This window comes from Ailuropoda melanoleuca, chromosome 15 (assembly GCF_002007445.2).
Source record: "Ailuropoda melanoleuca isolate Jingjing chromosome 15, ASM200744v2, whole genome shotgun sequence".
In the NCBI taxonomy this organism is placed as follows: Eukaryota; Metazoa; Chordata; class Mammalia; order Carnivora; family Ursidae; genus Ailuropoda; species Ailuropoda melanoleuca.
In genome coordinates this window covers 30,130,830-30,157,903 of record NC_048232.1, presented here as the reverse complement: position 1 = coordinate 30,157,903, position 27,074 = coordinate 30,130,830, and the positions used below count along the sequence as shown (strand labels likewise).

General features: G+C 38.8%; 1 protein-coding gene across 12 annotated transcripts in view; it reads left to right on the top strand.

The window, feature by feature from the left end:
* Nucleotides 1-27,074, top strand: part of PARD3 (par-3 family cell polarity regulator) — a 656,403-nt gene that overhangs the window by 489,340 nt on the left and 139,989 nt on the right. For all 12 annotated transcript variants that reach the window (XM_034644391.1, XM_034644386.1, XM_034644392.1 and 9 more), the window contains one exon: nucleotides 7,135-7,377. In XM_034644391.1, coding sequence (XP_034500282.1) covers nucleotides 7,135-7,377 — 243 coding nt within the window. The remainder of the gene's footprint in view (nucleotides 1-7,134; nucleotides 7,378-27,074) is intronic.

Below are 27,074 nucleotides of genomic sequence, written 5' to 3'. Positions count from 1 at the left end.
GTAGACATTTACAGCATTTTTTTTTTTTAATTAACATCGCTAAAGGTCAATTTTGGTTTCTTGGAGTGTTCTGAAAAATGCATCATGGATGTTTCATGTATTGGAGTTTTGTAACTTTGGAGGTGAAGTGTTCAGGATATAACTAACTTAAGTGAGCCATGGATTTCCATCCTGAGGAGTGGGTCAGTCAGCAGCGGTCCTCATGCTATACCTTTTCTGGCTATATAAAGAGCACACTTCATAGCCATAAAACAGTTATTTTCCTCTTACTCTGCTGCAGTTAGTGCTAAAAGCCATTTATTGTAAAAGCAAAAATCCTAATGAACAGAAATGTTACAAGAACAGACGTCTTGTGTGTTTTATCTTCATCATGCATCATCCATTTTAATTAGACCGAAGGGTGGTGAACACTGTGACAAGAGTCTAGAATTAAAACCATTAATTGATGTCAAGCTGAAGAGAGACTGTTAGCATGAATTTGGTGACAGCGGGAAAGAAATTAACCTTATTACCTTATTTATTAGTACATTACATTAGTTTGTGTATTGTCTGTGCAGGTTCAAGACAATTTCATTATCATAATGGAAAATACCTTTTTTTAACAGAAAGAAAAGGTGCAGATATTTATGTTTGAACATAACAAATTGACATGATAAATTCTTCACTTGTTCAAAGTCTTACAAAGTTTTTAAAGTTTTCATTTTTTTTTCTTTTTTATGTTTCAAGAATAGGGAAATCGTTCATGATGGTGTTGCCCCTCAGCCTCTGTCACTACAGCTGTCTGCCATCATCTAGACCCCAGAATAGTGCTCTTGTTTATAACTACGACGGACTGTCTGAAATGCTTAAAGCAATAGACATTTATTTCTTTGGCTAAGTTTTGGGCTAATCAGTTACTTCTGTCATTGCTGAGGTTTGGCCCAAGATAAATTGGATGGATAATGCTAAACAACAACCTGACTGTTAAGAAAAACGAATGGCTCTTACATCTTAGAGATAATTTGTGACCTCAGGGTCACGAAAAAAGAATACAGGGGGTGTCCTTTTATAGCATTGGCCATCTGGAACTATTAAAAGCTAAACTGCAATGTACTCACTGTCTTTTTTTAAAGTTTCCCTACGAAACTATACTATTTTTATTAAGACACCAAAAATATTTTCTCCTGAGTCAAATATTTCTTTTCTAATTAAAGCTCTCCAGAGAGAATGAAAATATATTCCATGTACATATAACTTGGCTGTGTTCCAAAGTCCTTTTATTCATTTCAGGCTACATAAGACATACAAGTATAAAAGTATCTCATAAAGAAAATCCTTTGTGTCTTTTTGTTAATTTGTGAATTGTCACGAAAATTCACAAAAACCATAGTGCATTTCCGGTTTTAAATATCTATTCCTCAGTGCCATTTTCACGACACAAGCTCATTAGCAATAATTCCTAGAATGCACTTTAAAATGCACGTTGCTGCAAGCTGGTAGCCAGATTTGTTCACCTGTTGCAACTCTAGCCCCACTCCCCGGGCCACAGCCATGCTGGAGTTCCATTCTGACGTTTTTAGCACAAGGTGAGCCGCCAGGGAGGGAAGGAGGGATGCAAACCGCTTTCATGGCTTTGGGGATAAATTCACTGGTGATGACAAGATAACCGATAAAAAATATAAGTTCTTACATTATTGGAGCCGAGAAAAAGATTAATGCTTTTAGAAGGTGCTATAGATGTGACTGTAATGTTTATTGGATTCAATGATTAGTGGTAATTAGTAATAGTGTGCAAATTTGGGTAAAAGAAAGCAGATAAGAGATGGGCTTTGTGAATAGTAGTTCGTGCTGCCAAGCACTTCTGAGCAATTGACTTGTTAGAGATGGGTAGTAAGGAGGGCACATATTGCATGGTGCGCTGGGTGTTATACGCAACTAATGAAGCATCGAACTTTGCATCGGAATCCGGGGATGTACTGTATGGTGACTAACATAATATAATAATAAAATTAAAAAAAAAGAAAAAAAAAGAAATTGACTCCCAAAATGAAGATTAGTTTCTGTGTAATTTGGAACAAAAGAACAGTCAATTCCAGGACCCATTGATAATATGTTGAAACTATTGTGCGAGAAGTTTGGGGAAATTATTTAGGTTTCATGCTTCCCTTGAGAAGAGAAATGTTCATATTCTTTTTTTCTGGTGGCTTCCTTTCTGAACGGGGCTGCATTTTCCAACATAAGTAAGCTGGAGTTTCTTCACTTTTAGTGAACTGAGGTTCAAGTATCATGGGGCCCACTCATTTATAAACCAATCTGTTACTCCCTTTGATTTCAGGGGGGGTCTCCAAATTCAGAGATTTTGGCTTTATTTCTGTTGTAGCCCTTCAAATTTCTACAGGTTCCCAAACTTCAAGACTTCTGTGAATGCCCAGCCACCCTGTAGATAGGTGATTCTCTGATGGTGACCAAATACGGTAGTTAAGTGGATTGTCAGATGAGTGATCATAATTGAGCTTCAAATTAATATCTCATTGAGTTGAAGAAAGAAGTCATTTCTCTCTTCTGTAGTTTTTCTGACTGAATACAGAGTCAAAAAGACAGTATGATGCAAAGAATAAAATGACCTCTGAGCTTATATGAACTTTTTTCATCATGAATATCCAGTATTTAGTGGTAATCAGCTTTTATAATAGCATCCTTGACTGTCATAATCGCTCCTAAGTGAATAAGTTGACTATAATAAGAAATTGAGTATAAATTTAGCTAAATTTGACATTAGAATTTGACTTGCTGTTTCTTTTGTGGGTATTCTCTTTGTGGGGCTTATTAGAATCTAGGACTCTCCCTGATAAAAATTTTTAACTTCTCAATAGTCTGTTATGAAGTAAGAAAATTATTGGTTCTCAACGCAGGAAATAAGGTCCTTCTCAGGAGGTTTTGGGAATATGTGAAGCGTTTTTGCTTGCCCACATGGTTGGCACACCGCTTGGTGACATGTGGCTGGAAGCAGCCGTGCAGGAAGTTTTGCAACAATAACAAATTACCCTTTCTCAAATGTCATTGGACCCCTGTTGAGGAACACTGCGCTGGGTGAATTTAGGTACTTCCATTTTATAGTTGGGAAATAAACGAAATTAGAAAAAATTGACCTGGAGGGTCCAAAATTTGGATAAACAAGACTGGCCTCATGATGGTAAGTTTGATATAAGAAGAAACAAGGGAGAAAAATGCACATTTTGCTTGCAATGCTATGTGACACTTTTCCAGCTTTTTAAAAACATTTTATTTTGAAAGAATTGTAGATTTACAGGAAGTTGCAAAGATGGTGCAGGGAAGCCTTGTGTCCCATTCATCCAGTTTCCCCAAGCTGCTAAAATGTATATGACTACAGTACAATATCAAAACCAGGAAACTGGCATCACTACCATGTGTGTATGTAGTTCTGTGTAATCTGATCACGTGTGTGCTTCATGTAGCCACCACTGCAGTCAAGAAGCAGAACTATTCCTTGGCAAAGATCTTCCTCGCGATACTCCTTGATTTGTCACACCTGCCCCTCTGCTCCCACTGTTGCCAAATCCCAGCAACCACTGATCTCCTCACCTTGTCTTTAATTTTGTCATTTTGAGGATGCTGTATAAATGAAATCTTATTTCATTTCAAAAGTAGGTGACCTTTTGAGATTGACTTTTTCCGCCACATAGCAAAATGCCCCCGAGACCGATTCCAGTTGCTGTGTGTAGCAGTGGTCTGTTGGTATTACTGAGTAGGAACCTGTGATAAGGACATACTTTGGTCTGTTTGACCATTCACCTGTTGTCGCATATTTTGGTTATTTCCAATTTTTGAATATTAGAAATAAAGAGTCTTGGGGCACCTGGGTGGCACAGCGGTTAAGCGTCTGCCTTCCGCTCAGGGCGTGATCCCGGCATTCTGGGATCGAGCCCCACATCAGGCTCCTCTGCTATGAGCCCTTCTTTCTTCTCCCGCTCCCCCTGCTTGTGTTCCCTCTCTCGCTGGCTGTCTCTATATCTGTCAAATAAATAAATAAAATCTTTAAAAAAAAAAAGAAATAAAGAGTCTTTGAACAATTGCATACGGGTCTTTGCATGGACTTAAGTTTCTATTCCTTTGGGATAGATGTCTAGAAGTGCAATTGCTGAGTGGTGTGGTAAGTGTATGTCTGGTTTTGTGAGGAACTGCCAGACTGTTTTCCATGGTGGTTGTACCATTTTACATTTCCAACAGTATTGTATGACAGGTGCAGTTTCCTTGCCTCCTGGCCAGCATTTGATGTTATTACCTTTTTAGCTGATCTAATAGGTGTGTAGTAATAGCTCATTGTAATCCTAATTTGCATTTCCCTAATGGCTGGTGATGTTGAACATCTTTCATGTGCTTATTTGTTATCAGGATAAACTTTTCAAAGAAATACTGCTTCATGTCTTTTGCTCTTCTAATTGGATTGTTTTTCTCATTATCGAACTTTAAGTGTTCCTTACATATTCTGGACATGAATTCTTTGTCAGATACGTGGTTTGCAAATATTTTCTCTCAGTCTGTACTTATCTTTTCATTCTCTCAATAGGGTCTTTCAGAGAGGAAATGCTTTTAGTTTTGATGATGTTCAGTTTATCTGCCGTTTCTTTACGGATGATGCTCTTGGTATCATTTCTACGTATTATTCCACAAGTATTAGGTCCTAAGGATTTTCTTCTAATGTATTATAGTATTACATTTTTACATTTAAATCTGTAATTCATTTTGGATTCATTTTGTATAAGGTTTGACGCGTAAATTCAGGGTGCTTTGTTTTGTTTTGGTTTGGTTTTTGCTAGGGACACTTAGTTGTTCCAGCACCATTTGTTGAAAAGAATGCTTTATTTCATTGAATTGCTTTTGCATAATTAAGAGAAATCAGTTGACCTTACTTGGCTATTTCTGTGTTCTTCTGTTCTATTGATCTGTGTGTATTCCACACAGTCTTGATTATCCTGGCTACAATTCCAGGTCTCGGAATCAGGAAGTGTGGTTTTTCCCACTTTATTACTCTTTTTTACAATTGTTTAGCTACTCCATCCTTTGCCTTTCCATATAAATTTAAAAATAATCTTGTCTACAACTATAGGAATCTTCCTAGGATTTTTATAGGAATCATATTAAACCTGGATATCAACTTGGGGAGAACTGACTTCTTTAATATGTTGAGTCTTTGATTCATGATCACTGTAAATCTCTCCGTTTTTTAGATCTTCCGTGATTTTTCATCAGCATTGTATAGTTATTAGCATATGAGTCTTGTACATGTTTTGTTAGATTGATATCTCTATACGTTTATACATATCTATAAACCAACCTTTAGTTAATATCTGTGTATCTATATATTCCATTTTTTTAGTGTTTGTAAATGGCATTGTATTCCTAATTTCAGCATCCATGTTCATTGACAGTGTATAGAAATACAATGAATTTTTGGTTTTTTGATGCTGTATGTTGTTACTTTGCTGAACTTGATCTTTAGTTCTAGGAGACTTTTGTAGATTCCTTGGGGTTTTCTATGAAGGTAGACCTGAAATGATATCATTATGTCATCTGCAAACAAGAATGGTTTTATTTCTTTTCCCCCCAATCTGTTCTGTATACCACCCATTTCTTTTGGCTCATTGCACTGTCTAGAATTTTCAGCCCTCTGGGGGAGCAGACATCCCTAGCCTTTTCCTAATCTTAAGATTCAGTCATTCTCCATGATGTATGATGTATGATGTATGTAGCAGGTTTTTTGTAGATGTTTTTTATCAAGTTTAGGAAGTTAGTTATGCCCTATTAATAGTTTTTTTGAGAGCTTCTGCCATGATGGGTGTTGAATTTTGTCAGATGCTTTTTTCTGCATCAATTAATATGGTCATGTAATTTTCTTCTTTAACCTGCTAATTTGTTGGATAACACTGATTGATTTTTTAATATTGAACCAGCTTTGAATTCCTGCAATAAACATCACTTGGTTATGGTGTATAATCTTGTTATATAGTGCTAAATTCTATTTGGTAATATTTTGTTAAGGATTTTTTTTCTATATTCATGAAGGTTATTGACTCATTGCTTTTTAATTTTGTAAAATATCTTCATCTGACTTTTGTATCTTTTCTGTATTCTTTTCAATATATACTTACATGCCATTTATGCTACCAGTGGTTTACCTCAAATATGAAAAAAGCAAATAACTTTGCAATAAAATGTTAAACTCAGTCTAACATATTGCTTTATATACGTAACACTTCACTTTTAAGTACACAGCTAAATTTGTAAGTGTATAATGGAAATGCTTTTCTCAACAAAAATCATTAATATTTGATTGAGGATTGTTTAATCATTTCTAGGTAGCTAAGATCAACCTAGGATATGAATTGTATCAATATATTACAGGTCGAAAGGCTTTTCTACCAAGTAGCTCAATAAAATCTTAGGAAATATTTAAACAATCTTCAGTAAAGAGGTTATTTAAGATCTGTTGCTTAGTTATAACACAGAAAAGTTTTATTTCAGAATTTGATTGGATGCATGCCTTCTTGTTCTTAATCTCAGGATTTGCCAGTTCTGTATACATCACATAAAATCAAAGCTGGTGTCATGAAACTGAGATCTTCTTTTGCCATTAGTAGAGAATTATGGTGTGGATTCATGTTTAGGTTTCATACTATGTTGTATGTGTATGACATATTTATAACGAGTAAGATGTATACATTATGTACCCACACATAAGTCTATACATATAGTGTGTGTGTGTGTGTGTGTATGTAACTTTAAAAAAAATCACTTCTTGCCTTAAAAAAATTCATGAGTAAGACTCAGGTTGATGACTAAAGCTATCTGTTCCTGGTGAATTCCTAAAACTAATAAGTGGTGATTTAAATTAAGATGTAAGTCATAACTATATCTTATTGACCTGAACAGAAGCTATCTGAAGTTATATTTTCTTGGGGCATCCATGACATTACCTTGGCAATCTAAAATGATGATGACATTGTTTATACCACAGTCTTCTTATAGCTGCATGAAATAAAATGTATTTCACGACATATTTTGATGAATGTTTCTATATGCAGTTCTTAGAAAAGGCATCGTTTCTCTGATTCCAACTTTGTTCTAATTTTACAGGATTCAAGCCAAAACTCGTGAATTTAGAGAACGACAAGCTCGAGAGCGTGACTATGCTGAAATCCAAGATTTTCATCGGACATTGGGTTGTAACGATGAGTTGCTGTATGGGGGAATGTCTTCCTACGAAGGTTCTATGGCTCTCAATGCCAGACCCCAGAGCCCAAGAGAAGGACATATGATGGATGCCTTGTATGCCCAAGTGAAGAAGCCGCGGAATTCCAAACCTTCATGTGTAGACAGGTAGGCTCCAGGAACAATCAAGGTATTGCTTCCAAATCAACTTTTATATAGTTTTTGACGAGGGAGTAGATTGTTCATCAATTCTCATACCAGGACTCCCTTTTATTAATGGCCTTTAGAAAGCCGTTGTGTCTAAAGTATTGAGTTTACACAAATCGAAGCTTAATGGAAACAGGAGCAGAGGTTTTGATAGCTTTTCTAATGATTCCAACATATTTCATCTTGTCCTTAAAATGGTTTTAGACTGGAGAACTAACCTTTAGTTTGTGACTCAAATAAACAGCAAACTTGAAATTATGGCTGTTCTACTTAAGCTGTATTTCCTTGTGTTGCTAACACAGCCTCTAGTTACAGTAATTAAATAGGTGGAGAGCGGCCTGATTTGTTTGAATTATGATTTACTTAAAGGGCCTCATTTTTTTGGTGACATGATTTTCTATTATGAAAGAATTAGTGAATGAGATGTATAATATAGCCAGCCTCCACATTGCTTGTTAATAGCCACAGATCATAGGTGTGATTATGTATATTAGTATAGCACAAAGGAGTGAAAGGTTGACTCTGTACTAATGACCACATATTTATTTCAAAATTTTACTGATTCTATGACTATGTATTTTTTAGTAGCTATATATTTATTTCAAATTCTGAAACTTTAAAAACATATTTTTGCACCTATTCATTTATATGTTCAAACACCTTTAAAGTTTAGTTCACAAGGAAAATAATTATCATTTATTTTTATCTGAAACATATGCATGTTGTTATCATAAACAATATACTGATCTCATCATACATTATAATGGTTTCTTATAATCATTACTCTCTAGGGAAGTGAGGCTTTGAACATTCAAAATAGGTTTCACTTAAAAGGTGTGGTTCTCAAGTTTTGGCTTGCATCAGAATCACCTGGAGGGTTTCTTCAAACACAGATTGCTTATCCCTTCGCCAGATTTTTGATTCAGCAAGCCTAGAATGGAGTGGAGCTCAGAATTTGCGTTTCTAACAAGTTTTCTGGTCTGAGGCTGGTGCTGCTGGTCTCTGGTACTGCACTTTACTAACCCCTGCAAGACTAGAGATGAGATGGAATTAGTTTCTCTCTAGCACCCATGTGGGATTTGGCTGCTATATTTTGCAAGCAGTCTATGTTTTAGTTATTTACTTCCAGCTTTAATAGGGGTTTGCAAATGTAACAGGTAACCTTCAGGCAAAACCAGAAGGAAGCATTTTAGAGTAGCAAAAGGAGAAGCAGGCCTTAAGGTAAAACTCTAGTCAGATTATTTTTCTTTTCTTTTCTTTTCTTTTCTTTTCTTTTCTTTTCTTTTCTTTTCTTTTCTTTTCTTTTCTTTTCTTTCTTTTCTTTTCTTTTCTTTTCTTTTCTTTTCTTCCTTTGTCTTAGGTTTTCTTTATTGTTTTATGAAAATCTATTTGATGTTGACTGTCATGAGTCATGTGTGTTAACATAGAAGGGTTATGGTTTATTTAAACTCCTTTAGTGTGGTCACCTAGAAAGTTCAAAGTGCTTGCTAACCAGCATTGATGTGTCAGGACTCAAAGAATAAGGTCATTATCAGTAACACTGACATTTTCATAAGAAACTCCTTACTTGGTTTTTGCTCTACTTGTGAAAGCTGCTTGTAGAAGGTCAAATAGCACTTGAAGGCCATAAGTATACCATTGAAAGTGGGTTTTTTTTGGGGGGGGGGGAGGACAGTAGAGACATTGGCATTGTCTGTCAGTAACTTTTGGGAGAACTAAAAGAAATTGATCATTGATAAAAATATTAATCATTCCCAGCACGTCCCACATCTAGTTTGGAAATGTAGTAAGCAGTGGATGTGCTTGTAGGGGCTTTGAAGTCCCACCTGACATGAGAGATCAGAGTCCAGAGGGATCTTTCCAGCCCCTGAAGGCTAGAAGTGGTTGTTTAAACCCCAGTTGAAAACCCAATGCCCCGCAAGAGTCTAAATCTCCTGTGACAATTTCTGCAGATTTTCAAAAGAACTTAAGTGCTCAGAGCACCATCTGCTATTGGGCTCCAGCATCCCTGCCTGCGGTCTCAGCTCTGCACCGTGCTGACCCCACACTGAAAGTCAGCCTCCTAAACTAATTTCTATCAAAACCCACTCGGCAAGACGTTTCTGAGGAGACTTTTGTCTTGGGGATGAGTCATACTAGGCAGTGAACAGCTCAAAAATCACATCAGAGACATTGCTATACTCAGAAGCCCCCCTCAGCCTCCCTCAAGCATGGCCTAGACAGCTGTGTGCCACTGGGGACCTCAAGTTCTACATATTCGTGCCCCCAAAGGGTGATTGGACTAGAGGATTTCTAAGGCACTGCCAACTCAAGAGAGAGAGACTTTATTTTTTTCTTTAAAAACAATCACAGGAACTTTTTAGTTTTCTGTAATTCTTATTTTTACAGAGAATAAGATGCCCGGCAAACAATGACGTTAGTAATACAAAAAGTTGGGAGTTATCACACCTATAAAGTACTTCTTTACCAACCTATCATCGAGTATGGTTCTGGCTTGGAAATGACAATGTCACCTCCGTTGTCTTTTTCTGTCAGAGAGAAAGTGGTGGGAAAGTGGCTCTCAGACTTGAATAGTAATAGAAACTCTTTTTTAAAGGATAATCTCTCGATACTGCAGTACAGAATTAAATAGTTTTGATTATAATGTTACTTAAATATGTATAAAAATAAAATAGGGCTAAACTCCTTCTGTTTACAGCCATTATACAACTATAAAACCAAACATCTTTACAAATTAAATACAAACAAAACAGCAAAACCATTACATTCAAATGAACAACATTAATTTAATGTGGCCAATAATGTGTTTTAAAATCTAAACTCTTGCACAAATCATTAATATGGTGTGGCTGCTCCGTGGCAGGTTCATTTGAGTTTGCGTGCCTACCGCCACAAGCCAAGGGCTGACTCCATCCCCCATGCCTTTCCTCTGTAAGAGTTCTGCCGTTCTTTCGTGTGCTCGTGGCCAGCTACCTTTGGCCTGTCTGCCACGTCAGGGCGTCGTTTACACGTGAAGTTCAACTTGCTTCGATTATCAGTGACCTGAGACAGCGAAAATGCCCTTTCTTGGTGCCTTTGTGTTTGTAGACTTAAATTCAGACAGGGAAATAACACACTTATAAGATGACCTAGAAATGCTTATATTAAGAAATAATCATTCAGATGAAAAAAAAAAAACACATAACACTCCTCAGAATGTATTTCCCATATGAAGAATATACCAAATAAAGAAACTCCCATCAGTTAATTAAATTTCACCAAAATTTGCAATTGGTGAACTGGTGCAACTTTACTATTCAAATTTTTGGACTTCATGGGAGTATAGGTAGTCAGTTGACAGTCTGAAGCGTAGCCTGCATCTGTTTCTGGGATTTTCATTGTTCGGTGAGAAAGCAGCATTCTGAATTTCATTGCTTAATCATTTTGATTGATCCTATAGTCAGAAATGTGCATCTGTTAGCCCTACACGGAAATAGCAGGATTAATTAATTAAATGCTATGAATTTGATGTCAAAATAGGATACTTTCTCAGTTTCCACAGATTTTTTATAAAATGCTTTTTTTATGGGGTACATTCATACTATGCCTAGAAATATTTCCATGCCGGTTTAATTCGATTGACACATGAACTGTTATCTGACTGTATGTGTTGGTCACAGTGTCATTGTTACTACTTTTCATTAATGCCCTTGGTAACATTTTCACTTTTCATATTGGCTAAAGAGAAGCCAACCCTACCCTTCTGTTTTATGTGAATAACAAGGTTTAAACTCACAAAAATATTGGTGTACTTATATTTTATCCTGATTATAACCAGAGACCTCAAAGATTCAGCTATGTAAATGATTCGTAATCCCTATATTTCTTTGGCAAGATTGTATTTCCTGCTTGATTATTATATCTTCAGCTGGCTGGATACTAGGGAGTCTGATACAGTGCTCTCTGATATATTTCTTCCCCACCATCGAAGACAACCCAGTTGCCCACCCAATACCTATTCCCTCCTTCCTCCTCACTTAATAGAATCCCAATTTTGTTCAGGCTGGCAATGCGCCCAGATAAAAATTCAATTTCCCAGGCTCCTTTGCAGTGAAAGGTGATTATGTGACATCATTCTGACTAATGAGTTAGAAGCGGATCTGGATGGAACTTTTTCTGCAAAGCTCGTTTTTTTCTGATTGGAAAAAATGGAGCCAACTCAGCTTTTTCCCTTTGCCATTTCCCTTTCTTCCTGCCTAGCACTTGGGTGGGTGCTCCAAGGTGGGGTTTATCTAACAATCTCGAAGATGAAGGCCACGGAAAGGAAGAGGGAAGCAGTCCGTTCCCTTGAACAAGGGTTCTAGTCCCAGCGTGCTCACCCTTTTTGTGACCTGTGCAGCAGAGCTGCTACTTATTTAAGCCACCCTCCATCGTTTCTGTTCTATGGAGCCAAATAGCATTCTGCACACAAGAGCCCAAAGCGAATAATCATCCTTAGATCAGGACTGTCTGGAGAGCTATCCCCTGGTCAAATCATCTGCACAGTATTCTGTGAAATTAAGTAGTGGGCAAAATTTTCTAGTCTTGCTCAAGTAGCTCTTCCACTTTTCACTTCATTTAGCCCATACTTAAATACATGTTAGCAGTCAAATCTCTGCCGGCATGCACCCTTCTTCAGTCTGATACAGCGCCACCTCCTGGCAGCTCCCACCTCTCCCAGCACTCCTGCTGTAATGTGCTGTAATGTAATGTAATGAAGTGTAATGTCCAAAGGCCTGAGCTGTGGAGCACACTGCCTGAGATTGGTTCTGGGTTCCTCCACCGTCAGCTGTGTAAACTCTCTGCTTCATTTTCCTCATCTGTAAAATAGGGATAATAATGACACTTACTTTATCTGGCTCGGGGAGGCCTAAGTCTGTTAGTACATATAAAGCACTGGGGCACCTGGGTGACTTGGTTGGTTCAGCATCTGACTCTTGATTTCTGCTCAGGTCATGATCTCAGGGCCATGGGATCAAGCCCCGCATGGGTGGGGGGGCGGGTGGTCCATGCTCAGCGGGGAGTCTGCTGCTGTCCCTCTCCGTTTTACCTTTCCCTGCTCCCACATGTGTGCTCTCTCTTGCCATATATATATATATAATATTATACATTTAATTATATATATAATAATAATTAAAATACATAAAAAGCACTTAGCACTGTCCCCGGTCCACAATAAACCCTATTTAAGTGTATGATGTCGCTATTGTTTGTTAGGAAATGGGTGTTTTCCCTCAGGAAGGCACAGCATCCCCAGATGGATGCAGAAACAAGCAAGGAATGGAATTCAAATGAATTAAGATAGGTTTTATTCCTTACACATAACATACATGTGGAAGTGGGGGCATGTAGCTCTGCTGATACCACTTGAGTCATAAAATAGCTTGGTCTCTAGGTATTCTCCATAAATCACATCACATCATGAATGTTTCTCTTTAAATTAGGATATACTGGGTTCCGGATGAGGCCTTGTGGAGTACTTTTTCAGTGTAAGTACTCGTAAGTGCTGGGTACTGTAAAATGGCTTATTTGAGAGAGTAAGTAGGGGGGATACTTGGGTAAGAATGTAACCTCTCAGTTGATATCAGTCCTTTGACAATTTGAAGGTCTTCATATTGTACTTTCATGGAATTCTTTGAAGTTCTTCGTGTTCTACTTTCATGAAATTCTTGCTGATTCCAAGCTTGCCAAGCTCCGTGGAGATACAGAGACCTGAACTTCTTAAACCTTGTCTAAAATTTTGACATTTCTATTTACATCAGGTTATCTCCAGGCAGGGCAGACGGGCAGGAATCATGATCTTAAGAGCTGCCACAGACTGTGTTCTAGAATGGTGATTTTTCAAATTTTAGCATGTATACAAGGAACCTGGAATGCTTCTCGCAAATGCAGTTTTGTTGACCTCCCCTCATATTCTGATGCAGGAGGTCTGGTCAGGGACCAAGAACCCACATTTTCAACAAATTGTAGTTGACTATAATGGAACTGGTCCATTCACCCTTTGGAAAGCATTACTCTTGGGTTAATGAAAACAAACGTGATGAAATGGGACTCTAATATAAGTTAGTTTATTAAGGTCTATTAACAGTGAAGCTATGAAATAATTTATAGTTTGTATATCAGGCATAGCTTTGTCTTGGCATTCATATGTGTCTGTTCACCTGTGGTTAAATAATCATTTCGTTTAAAAGGTCAACTACAGGTGGGATATTCATAAACTTTATTCAGTGTTTCTTGACACTTGCCAAAAGTTTCTTTTCATGTAAGTTATACAACTCCAATTTAAAAGCTTCTATGCTTTGAATTCTAACAAAGAAATGATGAAATGCTGGTCAATCATATTTCTATTTACTTGAGGACACCGAGCAATTCAGATTTTTATATCCAGATACCAGAATCTGTAGTTAAAAACTCTACAGAAAAACAGCTCTAATGGACATTTGCTGACTGTCACCGTGCAATCATTTGCCGCCAAGAGTGCATTGTCCTCAAATATAATTGAAATAAAATAGGTACTGTGCTGCTATAAATCTAAATAGCAGGAAAATAGTAGGCTAGACTCCCCCAGCTTGTTCAGGACACCTTAATGGAAACATAAATACCATAATCATATGCTTTTTGCATGCATTTTACCACTAAAAAGAAAATGTGGATTTTAAAAGGAAAGACCTTTGTGAACTTATTTCCCCCCCCATTAAAACTGAAATCCAGTTGTGTCGAAAGGAAGTGTGACAAACATAGAACAAAACTAATTTTCTTAGATACAGGTAGTTATTAAACAAGTCCTCTTTTTAAAATGTTGGGTCACATAACAAAGTTATATTTGCTCTTCAAAAAGTCAAATACCACTTTATTTACTTACATTTACTTGGCGTTAGTCATTTCTGCTTTTCTTGAAATGTGAGAAAGTCATTCTCAAAGGTAGTAAATCTCATTGTCATGATGAGTTTTGCAAGTCGCCATCTCTAGTTCATGTGCTCTACCCCGTCCCTTTTCAGGGCCCTTAGCTGTCCTTTTCTGGCCTTGGCCAGCTCCATTCACCTTGTTGTTCCCTTCAACATGCCTCTGTTGTTCAAACCTACCACCCACCTCCCTCTGCGCCCGGCTCCTTACCTCTCCCTACTTGCTGCGGGTCAGCTCTCCTTCTTCCAGGCCAGTTCTCTGCGCACTCTGCCAACCCCACCCTGCAAGAAGCCTGCTCCATCAGTCCTCCTTCTCAGCTCCTTCTTCAGCCTGTGCCTCTCTGCTCGCTGTTCCACAGAGCGGGTGACCATGCAGATGTCTTTCTCATGCTGTTAAAACAAAAAACAAAAAACAAAAAACAAAAAGGAAAGAAAAAAGAAAATCCTTTTTTGCCCTCTAGCTATTTTCTGCCCTATTTTTTCTTTTCACTTCCAATCCAGACTTCTTCAAAGATTAATCTAGATTTGGTATAACCTGCTGTATCATCTTTCCCACATCGCATTCCTTCCATGTGGTAGGCGCAGTAATGCCCCCCACCCCCACCCAAGATGCTCATGTCCTAATCCCCGGAACCTCTGAATATGTCGCTTTGTCTATACAGCAGAAAGGTCATTGCAGATCAGATTGAGTTAAGGGTCTTAAAATGGGGAGATGTTCGCAGATTATCCATCCCAAGGGGCTCAGTGGAATCACAAGAGTTGCCGTAAGTGAAAGATGGGGACAGGAGAGTCAGAGTCAGAGAGAGATCTGAAGATGCTGGTCTGCTGGCTTTGAAGAAAGGAAGGGACCACAAGACAAGGAATGCAAGTGGTTTCTAGGGGCTGGAAAAGGCAAGGAAAACAGTCTCCCCTAGAGCCTCTAGAAGGAACATAACACTGTTGACACGTTGATTTTAGCCCAGTGAAACCCATTCTGGACTTCTGACCTCCAAAACTACAATGTAATTGTAGTTTCCTATTGGTTTCCTGCATTTCTGATCCAGTCAACACTTCAGTTCTTCCCATTCTGGGTCACTTGGTGGCACTCCTGGGACTCTGTTCTCCGCGTTTCTGTGTATGGTTCTACTGTCTCTTGCTTCCTACTTCCTACAGGACTGTTTCTTAACTGTCCCTTTAAAGATTCTCTTCTTGCCTGCTAAGTTTGAATTCTTTAGGGAACTAGCTCTGGACTACTGCTATTCCCTATGTGGTTTTTGGCTTAAATTTTAACTACCGTGTGGCACTGGTGATGGCTAGCCTGCACTAGCCCAGTCTTCTCTAAGTCCCAGACCCTTGGAGTGAAGTACCAGCTGGGAGTGCATGCTTCTGTGTCTGCCAGGTACCTAAACCCAGCTTATCCAAAACCAAAGTCATCACTTTCCTTCTAAGCCTCTTCTAGTTTCATGGGCCTAATCTCCAAGAATACTATCCCCGGATTTACGCAAGACAGAAACCTCTCTTTGGGAGCCAGCTTCCCTTCTTCCACCTCATTCAGTGACAGAGGCCTACAAGTTTTACATTTTAAATAATTCCAAATCTTTTCTCTCCTGCACCATGACACGTGGAAACTGGCAGGAGTCTGCTAACTCATCTCCCGGATGCGCTCCAGTCTTGTTCTCCTCAAATCCCTACTTTTCCCAATACCTGGGGTTTTCTATGCAAAATAAAGATCTGACATCTCATTCCCTTGGTTAAAATTGTTCTGTGGCTGTTCATTGTCTCCACGATGCAGTCCGAGCCCTCAGCATGTCCAAGACCTCCCGTTTAGCCTCAGTCCTGATTATATCAAACTGTGTCATATTGGTTCACATCCTACTTTCCTAACAGAGGATCTTCTAGAAGTATAAACCCAGCTTCATGAAATACATGGGTAAATTAAGTGGTTCTCTGGTCGTTATATGTTGTGCAAGTGTTAAATTTTGGTGGGTAAAAACAAGCAATCACCGTTCATTAAGCTATTCTAATATAGTTAGAGATGCAGCAATTAAATTAAAGGCTGAGGTGACATAAACAACCCAACAAATGAAATCTTGAAAGTAATGAAGCCATAAATAAGGTCATGGCTAATTTTAAAGACTTCTTGTTTAATTCTTTTTGTTGATTAACATTGCCTGAAACCACAATTTGTTTGTAGAAGTAATGTGTAATGGGGGTTGTTTATTTATATATTTATTTTGGCCTTAGAGAAGGTTTAAATATTCCACCGAAATATGAGGATAAGGGAAAACTATCTTAGACCTTGGTAGTCATCAGGCAAATAATTTTCCAGCACAGTGTGTTCGCTTTTTTTTTTTTTTTAATGTCTTTCCCTCTGCAGGGCACTGAACTTTTGGGGCTTTGGTGATGAGCTAGCCACGCTGTGGTTGAAGTCTGCTTGAGCTGTTTGGTATTTCATTTGATTTTAGCCTTCTAACAGAAGCTCCAAGATCCTGCTTTAAATGCAACTTGGCATGATAACTCATCTTTTTATTCTGTCCCAACCACCTCCTGTCCTGTAGATGGTCCGAACCCATGGACTCAAGTACCAGTCTTATTGGTATATAGTGGTCTTAGATTGGTGTTATTTTCTTTCTTGCTCCTGAACAAAGCTGCAATATCAGTCAGCTATTAATATACATTCATGAGGATTATGTGGAGCCCTGTTGTGAGATGCATTTTCAACTTTTGGGGAGACTTTAGACCTGAATCCAAAATCCATTTTTAAATTAACTTCCCAGATGTTCTAGAGCTTTTCCTGAGGCACCCCAGCCCTCAGTGTGGATAACTGTCTGATGAGTCTCTATTTGCTGCTTCATTCCTTTTCTTTCCTCAGTTCCTCATTGGTTGATTTTGTGTAACTTAAGGAGAAGCAGTAGTTGATTGAAAAATATTGTATTTTCCAATCAAGGAAGTGTTTGGGAAATCCTTACTGTCTTCCGCCAAAATAGAGGAGTATATAGAGATGTGGAAATTCTAAGCTTTCTGTATTGTTACAGAACAGAAAATAACTATAATTCATATATTCTGTGAATATGTAATAATTACTTGAATATATATTTGGAATTGCATAAAAGGCACTCAAATGTTCAGAGAATGAATGAATCAATGAATAAATGTATATTAGTGTGTATATACATTTCTGTAAAACTCACAAATATTTTTAAAACTGAATTTTCTGTCCCAGTTTTTGTCTTTTATTATTAATTCTACCTAATAGGCTACAGGAGTTAGAGTATTGTATCCTTAGGAATACAGACTTTTTAAAATATTTGTTCTCAAAAGAAAATACTTTGGGGCCAGGTTAAGTATCTCATAGGTGATTCCTTTTGGTGAGGCGTCAGGATAGGTGGGTGGCTCTTCCAGGTTAACTTTTTATAAAAATGTATTATAATTTTAGAAGCTGAACAGATATTGGGCAAGAAACAAACCTTAACCTGAATCTGTGCTTTTTTAGTACCCTTGTTTAACTGAAATTCTTGGTTACCTCCAAGAGAGGCCCGCCTGGCCCAGCCCCAGGTGCTGTTAACCTTCCTGAAGGAGGGGTGGAAGTGGGAGGGGTGACCAAAAGGAAAGACCAACAGGACACTGAACCCAGTTCACAGCAGAACTCAGATTATTATGCAAGTGAGCTGAAGAATGCTACCTTCAGGAGTCTGGAGGATTTGCTGGGTGTACGTGAAATCAGTCTAAAATCTTCTGACTTAGCACTGACTGATAATGTCGGTCTGAATAGAGGAAATAGTATAAAGTCTGAATTAAAGTATATGTTCAGAGATACCGTACTCTGAACTTTAAAGCACATCCAGCAACTCAGATGAAGGACTAACAGTTTCAAGTAGAGAATCTTTATTTTGTGAACTTTACCATGGATTTTGTTTTTTCTAATTTAGACGTAAATCAAATTTGCCTAAATTTTGTTTAGATGAGACTCATTTGCTGATTTGAATACAATCAGATTAGAAAATTATTATTCTAAATTCTCTTCTAATAAGTCCCCCTGCTATAAATTTATAAAGAAAAAAAATTTTGATAGTGAAAAGATAAATTCCTTTATAGATTTCAAAGGTTATAACTAACTAGTGGTATCTAAAATAATTGTAAATTACCCACCTACAAAAAATACTGCTATAGTTTCATGGTGACCTCATGTAATTCTGAAATTGTGAAAATATACTTTAAAAAATAAAGGGTATATTGTTGTCTTCGTGAAGAAAAAAATGTGATTTAAAAGAAAAAGTTTGCCATATCAGAACTTACTGATTATCATGACCAGAACACAATTCCCTCCCAATAAATCCGCATAACAACCAAATAGCAGGTATCTTTTTCCTCTCTTTCCTGGTCTCTGCTTTGCTACTTAATAGGTCATTTAATACCAGGTACAAATTTTGAACAGCCGTAGTTGCTTAGTCTTTTGAAGGTTATATAATAGATTGGACCTGCATCAGGCACTTAGGCAGAGAAATAGTAAAGTAAAATTTTAACTCCAAATCTATTATAAATTCTAATGTCACTTAGAATTCCTGGGGGCACCTGGGTGGCTCAGTCAGTGTCCAACTCTGGATCTCAGCTCAAGTCTTGATCTCAGCGTTGTGAGTTCAAGCCCCGCGTTGTTTTCTTTTGTTGTTACTGTTGTTTGTTTTAAATAATGCTTTAAAAAGATTGGGGGGAATGGAAGGAATGCAAATGGAACCAGGGAGCTTTGGGGGACGTAGGTGAAGGAATTAGGGACTGTGCAATCCCTAGGAGTACCCTAAAACTAGTCATTGTGGACCTGGACAATTCTGGTGATTTTCTGGCAGTTGGCAGTCAGTGAGAGGAGGCATGAGGATTTTCTCTAAATTTCACAAAGTCACCATGTGGCCTGTGGGGGAAAGGAGGAAGACTTAGAAAAATGACCAAGATAATGTGTAATTATAATTCTGATACAGAAGAGGTTTGGGTTTGCAAGCTGCATTAGCATAACTTTAAAAAATCACCCCCTTTGTAACAGAAACTAAGGCTGAGGATAAACACTTATTTCTAATTATTCTCTTTTTGTCTCCATTTCCTTTTTTCCTTTAGTCTGTATGTTTAAGCTTTTAAAGTTTTTTAATAAGCCCAAGGTTTTTGTATATATCCATCTTACAGCCTCTGTGGCTGTTCCTCCTCCTCCCCAGCAGTTATTCTGGGGGCTACTGGGTGCTGAAAATTGTGGAAATGTCTGGGATACAGAAATGAGCAAGACCTCATTTACCTCCCAAGTTCCTCTCACTTGGTGTCACCTGACAGACCGTACACAATATATTGCACCCAGAGTGATATGAATTAAATAGGATGCTAAGGAGATTGAGTCAGGTTGGGGAAGGAGGGGCTTCTAAGACATGGTATGCTCGAGCTGCAACCTAAGTGGGTCAGAGCTTTTATGTATATATCTATGTAAATATATAGAATATATATTATATGCATATTCTATGTGTAATATAATATATAAATATATACTATATTATATATATAATTTGTATAAATAAAAATAAAAATTTATAAGATGTTGATAAATAAAAATCTTTACATATTAATCTAGTTTTGACAGCGCTGTCAGTGGGAGCTGTGGTTGGTGATATTGACCTTATGGATCCAAATAGGTCTGTGAGGATATTTATGTTTTTTGTATAGTATGGCTTTGAACATTTGAAGAATCTAAAATTCTTGTTTTAGCTCTTCTTGGCTGTGAATGGCATGCGGTTTGCAATAGCCCCAGGCCTCTAGGCTTCACGGGACCATCGAGGGATGCGGACTCCAGTAGTTAGTTGCAGTGTCTGTTGAACACCTGCTAGACACACACAGAGTCCCTTGCCAGGCCAGTTCAGAAACATTGGCAGATCTCATTTTCCCTCTGATATTATTTTTAAGGAATTTTATTTGCATCTGGGAGAGTCCCATAATCCATCTTTGTGATAGATGAATCCCAAATGTGCTACTCTGGTTTCTTTTAAAGATCAGCACATCTTTTTTTTTTTTTTTTAATATTTTTAAAAAGAGAGAGAGAGTGCAGGGGGGAGGAGCAGAGGGAGAGGGTCAAGCCGACTCTGCCCTGAGCATGGATCGATCTTACAACCTTGAGATCATGACCTGAGCTGAAATCAAGAGTCGGACGCTTAACCAACTGAGCTACCCAGGCACCCCACGATCAACGCATCTTTGAATTGTTTTGGTTTTTCTATTTCTAGCTTTTATATAAGATTAGGGCAAACTGGATATAGGTATAGTGTTGCCCCTGCTGACTGAGGGGCTCATGGTGTTCCACAATCCCATCTGACTTAAAACTGAAACTGTGTGCTGGTTGAGTTTTTGAAGGGCAGGTGCTCTGGGGTTTACTGGGACATCCTTCACAGCTATTGCACGAGAGCATGACTTTCCCACTTTCACGCCTAGTACATTATTGAAAACATTTGCGAGCCAGATCCCTGTGCCAAAGCCGCACACATACATGTACGCAGGGTTGGATGAGATTGTGCTCCTAGCGAGATGAAAAATCTGATGATAAACTCCACTGTCTTGGGAGAACCCAGGCCTGAGGCAGATACAAGCAAGGGCCTCTGCCTTTTCCCCGTCGAGGTAGCGCCAAGCATCGGCCCTCCTCAGGGGCTGATATCATTCCTGAGTGCTCGCGGGCTCTCCCCAGGCTTGCACCGGCCATCAGGGCGAGTCTTCCCACATGGCCTTCTGGCTTGAACCTTCGCTGCCAACGGTGGGAAGGAGGGCAGCGGGGAAGATGGCGAGTCAGGGCAAGGAAGACAGGCCAGTTGACCACAACTTGGTGTATCGTTCCAGGCAAATTCAGGGGCATCCTGGGTGCCACAGCCCTGCAGCCCTGAGGAGGGAGTGAGTCACAGGTGCCTCTGTGTAGAAGGCCACACTCTCAAGAACTCTCACCTGCAAAAGCCTCAGCTGCCTCTGAGGGGTCCTGGCTCTGTCCCTGCAGCTTCTGGGGCTGGGGGCTGGGAACAGGTAGAGCCGCCAGCAGTGACTGAAGGTGGTTAATGTGAGGAAATGCAAATAATTTAAAATTGCAATGCTCCCCCCTCCTTTCCTGCACTCCCCAATTACCTTCCCTGCTTTATTTTTCTTACTAGTGCTTATGATGTTATGATAGGGCTTAGTCCTACTTTACAAATGCTGTTTCTCATCCATCTGCAACAACTAGAATCAAGTTCCACTTTCAGGTAGGAGTCTTTGTCTGTTTTGTTCATGGCTGTATTCCAAGGCCTGGCATATGGGCATTCGAATATGTTAAATGAATGAATAAACCAAACTCTTCATCAGCCCAGAAAAGGCAGTTTGTGGGGCGTTGGTGGCTGATAAGGAAAACCGTAAGCTCTACGCAAGTAGAGAGGGCCTGCTTTAGAAAAGAAAGGTGGAATTTCTATCTGCAAAAGGACGTCAAGCATTTTAATTGTTAAAATCACTTTTGCTCCTGCTAGATCCATAATTCTTCCAGGTGTCCTAGAGCATATGTAATTTTGAGAGAGAGGCGATAGGATACAATGTTATGCAGTGTGCTACCTGAGTTAGATAGGATACAGATATGTTTAAGGGCACAGTCTGAGTTCTCACACCAGCTCTGCCAGTTACCCTTTTTGCACCTGTAAAATGGGGATATTGACATTACTGGCCTCATTGGGACTTTTTATGTATGTATGTGAGGATTAAATGAATAACTACACATGAGGCACTTTGAATACTACCTGGCATATAGAAGATTCCAGTAAGTGTTAGTTGCTATCATCATTACCATCATCAACATCATCGTTGTTATTATGCTACCACCACCATCATCGTGTGTATTCTTGAATTCTTGGAAGTATTTATTGATTTATTTATCTGAGAGAGAGAGGGAGAGAGCAAGCAGGATGGCGGGGAGAGGGAGGGGGAGAGAGAGAGAGAATCTCAAGCAGACTCCGTGCTGAGCACAGCCCAACACGGGGCTCAATTCATGACTCTGAGACCATGACCTGAACTGAAATTAAGTCAGATGTTTAACCGACTGAACCACCCAGGCGGCCCTGCATTCTTGCATTCTAAGGACATTTAGAAGCTAAAGAGTTTGTTGCATGAACTGTTTAGTGTGAGCATGATATATAATGATTCTGTATCTTTTTTAGCATTTTTGTGGGTAAAAATTTATTGTAGGTTTCTCAACTTCTTATTTTGATGCCACAACTGGCGTCTGCAGCTTTTTACATTATACGCTGGTACTAAAATGTGTGTTGCTGTGGACATTTGATGGATTTCTGTAATTAGGAAGCAACTTAATCTGTAGTAATTTGGTGTAGTATTGAACTTGAATAGCCACAGATTCGTTTCCAAATGAGACTAAAGTTAAATGAGGGTTATGATATTTGAGGACATGAATGAAGAAGGCACAGGCCTGGGGCTGGGGTTAGATTCTCCCACAGCTTGTGATGCATCCCAGGGGTGATTCCCCCGCTTCGGAAAGGCTACTTACCGTTTTCCTCCTGGAATGTGGGGTGGAATAATAGGTCCATTTTAAATAGCTCTGTAATATATTTAAATAAAAACTGCCGTGTAATTGCATAATATTAGTATTATAAATGCCTTGTATTCATTATATGATAATTAATTAAAATAAGGCTCAGTGTTAATAAATATGTAGTAGAGAATATTACTGATGTTTTATTTATGGTAAACAGGAAATGTCCCTTGTGATTTTTTTTTTTTTATTCCCAGCTCGGAAACGATAAATCAGATATGAGAAGGGGCTAGATTGTTTTCTTTTATGATATGCCTTTTTCTGGCACATTTTGTCCACTTACCTGGGATTAGCTACATACATACCTCACAAAATGAGGTCTCATTATACCCGAGGATAGCTAAATGCCCATCAAGGAACAAATGAATGCGTTTGAGTTGTTTTAATTAGCTAGGTGTGATTTAAAGGTTGCTGAAATCAAAAAGGCTTATTCATTTTTCATCAATAATCACTTACCTTAATATTTCATTAGAACCCGCTGATTTGCAGACCTCCTTCTGGGCTTTGATTCATTATGACTGCAGACGTAATTTAACTTTCCCTCTTTTTCTCATTCTGTATTATACTCTTTCATCTCTGAGACACTGTTAAGATGTTTCCAACATTCTTCACAGGGCTGCTAATTGATCCAACTTTCTTTCTTTTTTTTTTTTTTTAACTGTACTTAAAGCTAAGGGCTCTAGGCTGTGGAAAGCTGTATGTGTGCGCGCATGCGTCCACGTGGGCGAGCGCGCACGTGTTGAGGCAGTTTTCTTTCATCATTTGAACCGCTGATGATAACGTCCAAATTTTCTGTTTCAAATGTTCTGAGACAAGGACTGATTTATCACATGCAAAAGTCAAGAAGTAAATAGCTTGGACACATTCTTAGACTATGCCATCAGTTTGCAAGAACAAAGCATCTTGTGTGAGGCATACTGGGCGGATGAGATCCCTATCTGCACATACCTTGTTTTCAGAACATGGCTCCGCTTGCTTTCGAATGCACACTTGCACTTACCCTCAGATGCTCAGTGTGCCTGTGTGTCCTCGGGGAGTGGCCCTGTCCCAGGCTTCTGTGCTGCCAGCTAGGGAGCGCTGCTCTGACACAGTGAAGCCAGGAGTTGGGCCGTCATGTTAATATGCTGCACGTGCAGGAAAAGAGCCATTCTTTCTTCTTAGATGGTTCACGGATTGCATGTGACCGATCGCAGCTAGACACAGCCACGCAGGGCGTGGGAATCGGGCTGGAACTTCTTAAAGCTCCAAATCCCAAGAACCCCTCCTTAAATGCATACATAGGCTCTAGGTTTTTTCGGAACTAACTAACCTAAAACATCGAAACATGCCTAGCACAGATTCCGACAAGCTGATGGTAGCACTGAAATAAAAAAATAAGTAGGGGCGCTTGGTGGCACAGCGGTTAAGCGTCTGCCTTCGGCTCAGGGCGTGATCCCGGCGTTACAGGATGGAGCCCCACATCAGGCTCCTCTGCTATGAGCCTGCTTCTTCCTCTCCCACTCCCCCTGCTTGTGTTCCCTCTCTCGCTGGCTGTCTCTATCTCTGTCGAATAAATAAATAAAATCTTTAAAAAAAAATAAGTAGATGGATAGGTATTTTCATTTTTTTCGAGATTGATTATGAAATAGTATATGTCTGTTTTCCACAGCCATGTTAAGCAAATTTTTGTAAAGTATGTATTATTAACTTTCACTAGCTGTAACAGTTTTCATGCTGAGCAAAAATTGCTGAACGTTAAGAAATAAAAACTTGCACACTTAATAATTTGGTAAATGTATATATGTACAGAATTATAAATATTTTCATTGGATTGAAACCATTCTCCCCTTTTTAATATTTCCCAGAAAACTTAATGCTGACTTTCCTCACATCCCAGATTTATTTTTTCCAGAAATATGTCTAAAAAATTAATGGGCCACCAATAGATATATAAATATCTACTAATGGAGAATTAAAAGAATGCTTATGTGTTAGGAGATATTATTCACCATTAAAAATTATTAATCCTTTTTTACCCAGAGCTATTCCTTACATTTGTCCTACCTTTGGAATGTTTGTTGATAACTCTTTTCTTTAAATACTTTATTGTTACATATTAGCATTAACATGACTTGCTTGGTGTGAGTATTCGTATTTCAATAATTCTAGCCCTTGCATGTGATACTCTTCAAGATTCCGGGAGGAAGCTTAAGATAGATTTACTGGACTTTATCTTTATGATCCTCTCAACCTGCCTGTCTTGCTTTTCAGCCTTCGATTGATGCGTGAACGCAGGCATGGGCAAGTGTAGCTGGGCGATGCAGTAGACCCGGGTGGCTTTAGATTCGCATCTTGGCTCTGCCACTTACTTGGATGTTTGGCAAGTTATTTAACCTCTGTGAGCCTCGTTAAATTCATCTGTATTTTAAATTTTTTGTCCCATTGTTAGACCATATGTCAGCTGTGTCCCCGTTTTTATATTTAGAAAATATGTTCTTCATAACCATGCATCATGATCTGTGTTAGAAGCTACTGGGGCTAAAAGAGAAATACAGATCCAATCTCCAATGGTAATGCTCTTCTAGTCTTTTGGGAGAGTAACAGACGGATTTAAATAACACAACCAGTTTTATTGACCATGCTGTTTATTTTAATAGCTAGACCAGAATGGTTTGATTGACTTTTTAGAAATCTGGTATGTTTTTTACCATATGGACAAGGCCATATCTAGAGTGCCAAGCTAATAAGCCTTCTTTTCTCTGCCAGTGAACCATGAAAGTTGTTAGCAAAATGTTTTATTTTGAATTGATCCATTTTCCAAGCTCTTGGTGATATAAACACCCTTCTTAAAAGATAGAGTACAGATTACTGCTCATCAGTCACTGGAAATTTGTTGCATCAAAGAACTGTAGGCAACGAGTATGTGAAATGATCTAGAAAAGAATGTATACTGTTTGGTTGGGGATGCCTAAAAATGTTATAAAACTACCCTAAATTGATTGTGTGTACATGGTTCCAGGTTTTGAATGGTGTTGTAACACGAAGAACATCAAACATGGGAGTTGGGTAATACTTAGCAGTAATGTATTGTTTTAAATAGTCAAGGTTTAAAGTAGCATGATTTTGTGCTTTTCTCATTTGTATAAAGGGCTCAATGTGCAAATCATTCTAAATCATGATACCACTTATTTCTTTGGACAGCAGTGAAATGACAGTATTAGATTGTCTTCCCCCCTAATCAATGCTTAAGTACTCATTGCATCCCTCGCTTCCTTGGTACCATCAAAATATTTGTATCTTTCATTTCTCTCCTCATCGGGTTTGTGTTTTCCTTTATGTCCTTTACCATACACACGGTCTTTAAATTAGTTTCTAAAAAGCCCTTGTTCCTCCAATTCCACCATCACTGTATTTTCTGGATCTGTTTCTATGGCCACATTTTGAGACCATAGCATAGTCTCTCTCCTCCTTGTTCTTTCTAAAATATCTAGTGTTGATGACCACTCTTCCACACCATCTTGAAAAGGCATTCACATTGCATTTACAGGACACTCTTTTTCCTTCGTCTCTTATGCTCTAATTTATGTCTTTGTTGTTGACCACCGCTTTTTTTGGGGGGGGGGCGGTTCTTTTGTCCTCTACATGTTGCAGTTCTCAAGTACCTACTTTCTGATCCAGTTTTCTTCTTAGCGTGCCTTCAACTGTCACTTACATGTAGCAGATTCCTGAGGTCATTACAGAGCTTATCTATTTCTGAGTAGTAGCCCTGCTTCCCACATATCTCTCTGGGTATACTGACAGCAGCACGAACTCAACAGTAACAAGTCTAGTGTCCTCTGTATTATCAAAACCATAGCCACTACGGTGCCCCCCGTCTCCTGTTTTTGCCACCATCCTCCCTATCTCCTGTGCTCTTCCTGCATCCCCTTCCTTCATCCTTATATCTAGTGACGAGGTTTTATTGATTGGTTCTGTACTGTTTGTCTAACCAATTCTTCCCACCTAGTTCCTTGTCCGGACTCAGGGATGTATTACCCCTTATCTGGTGTATTGAGGTAGCAGCCCTCACATTTCTACGCCTCTCTCAATGACCTGTGATCCATCTTACACAGTCCTGTCAACATCGCCCTTCTAAAGTCTAGTTTGGGTGGCATTGCTTCTGCTCAGAAAAACTCACTGCAGAATCAAGTCCAAACTTTCTCCAGTGT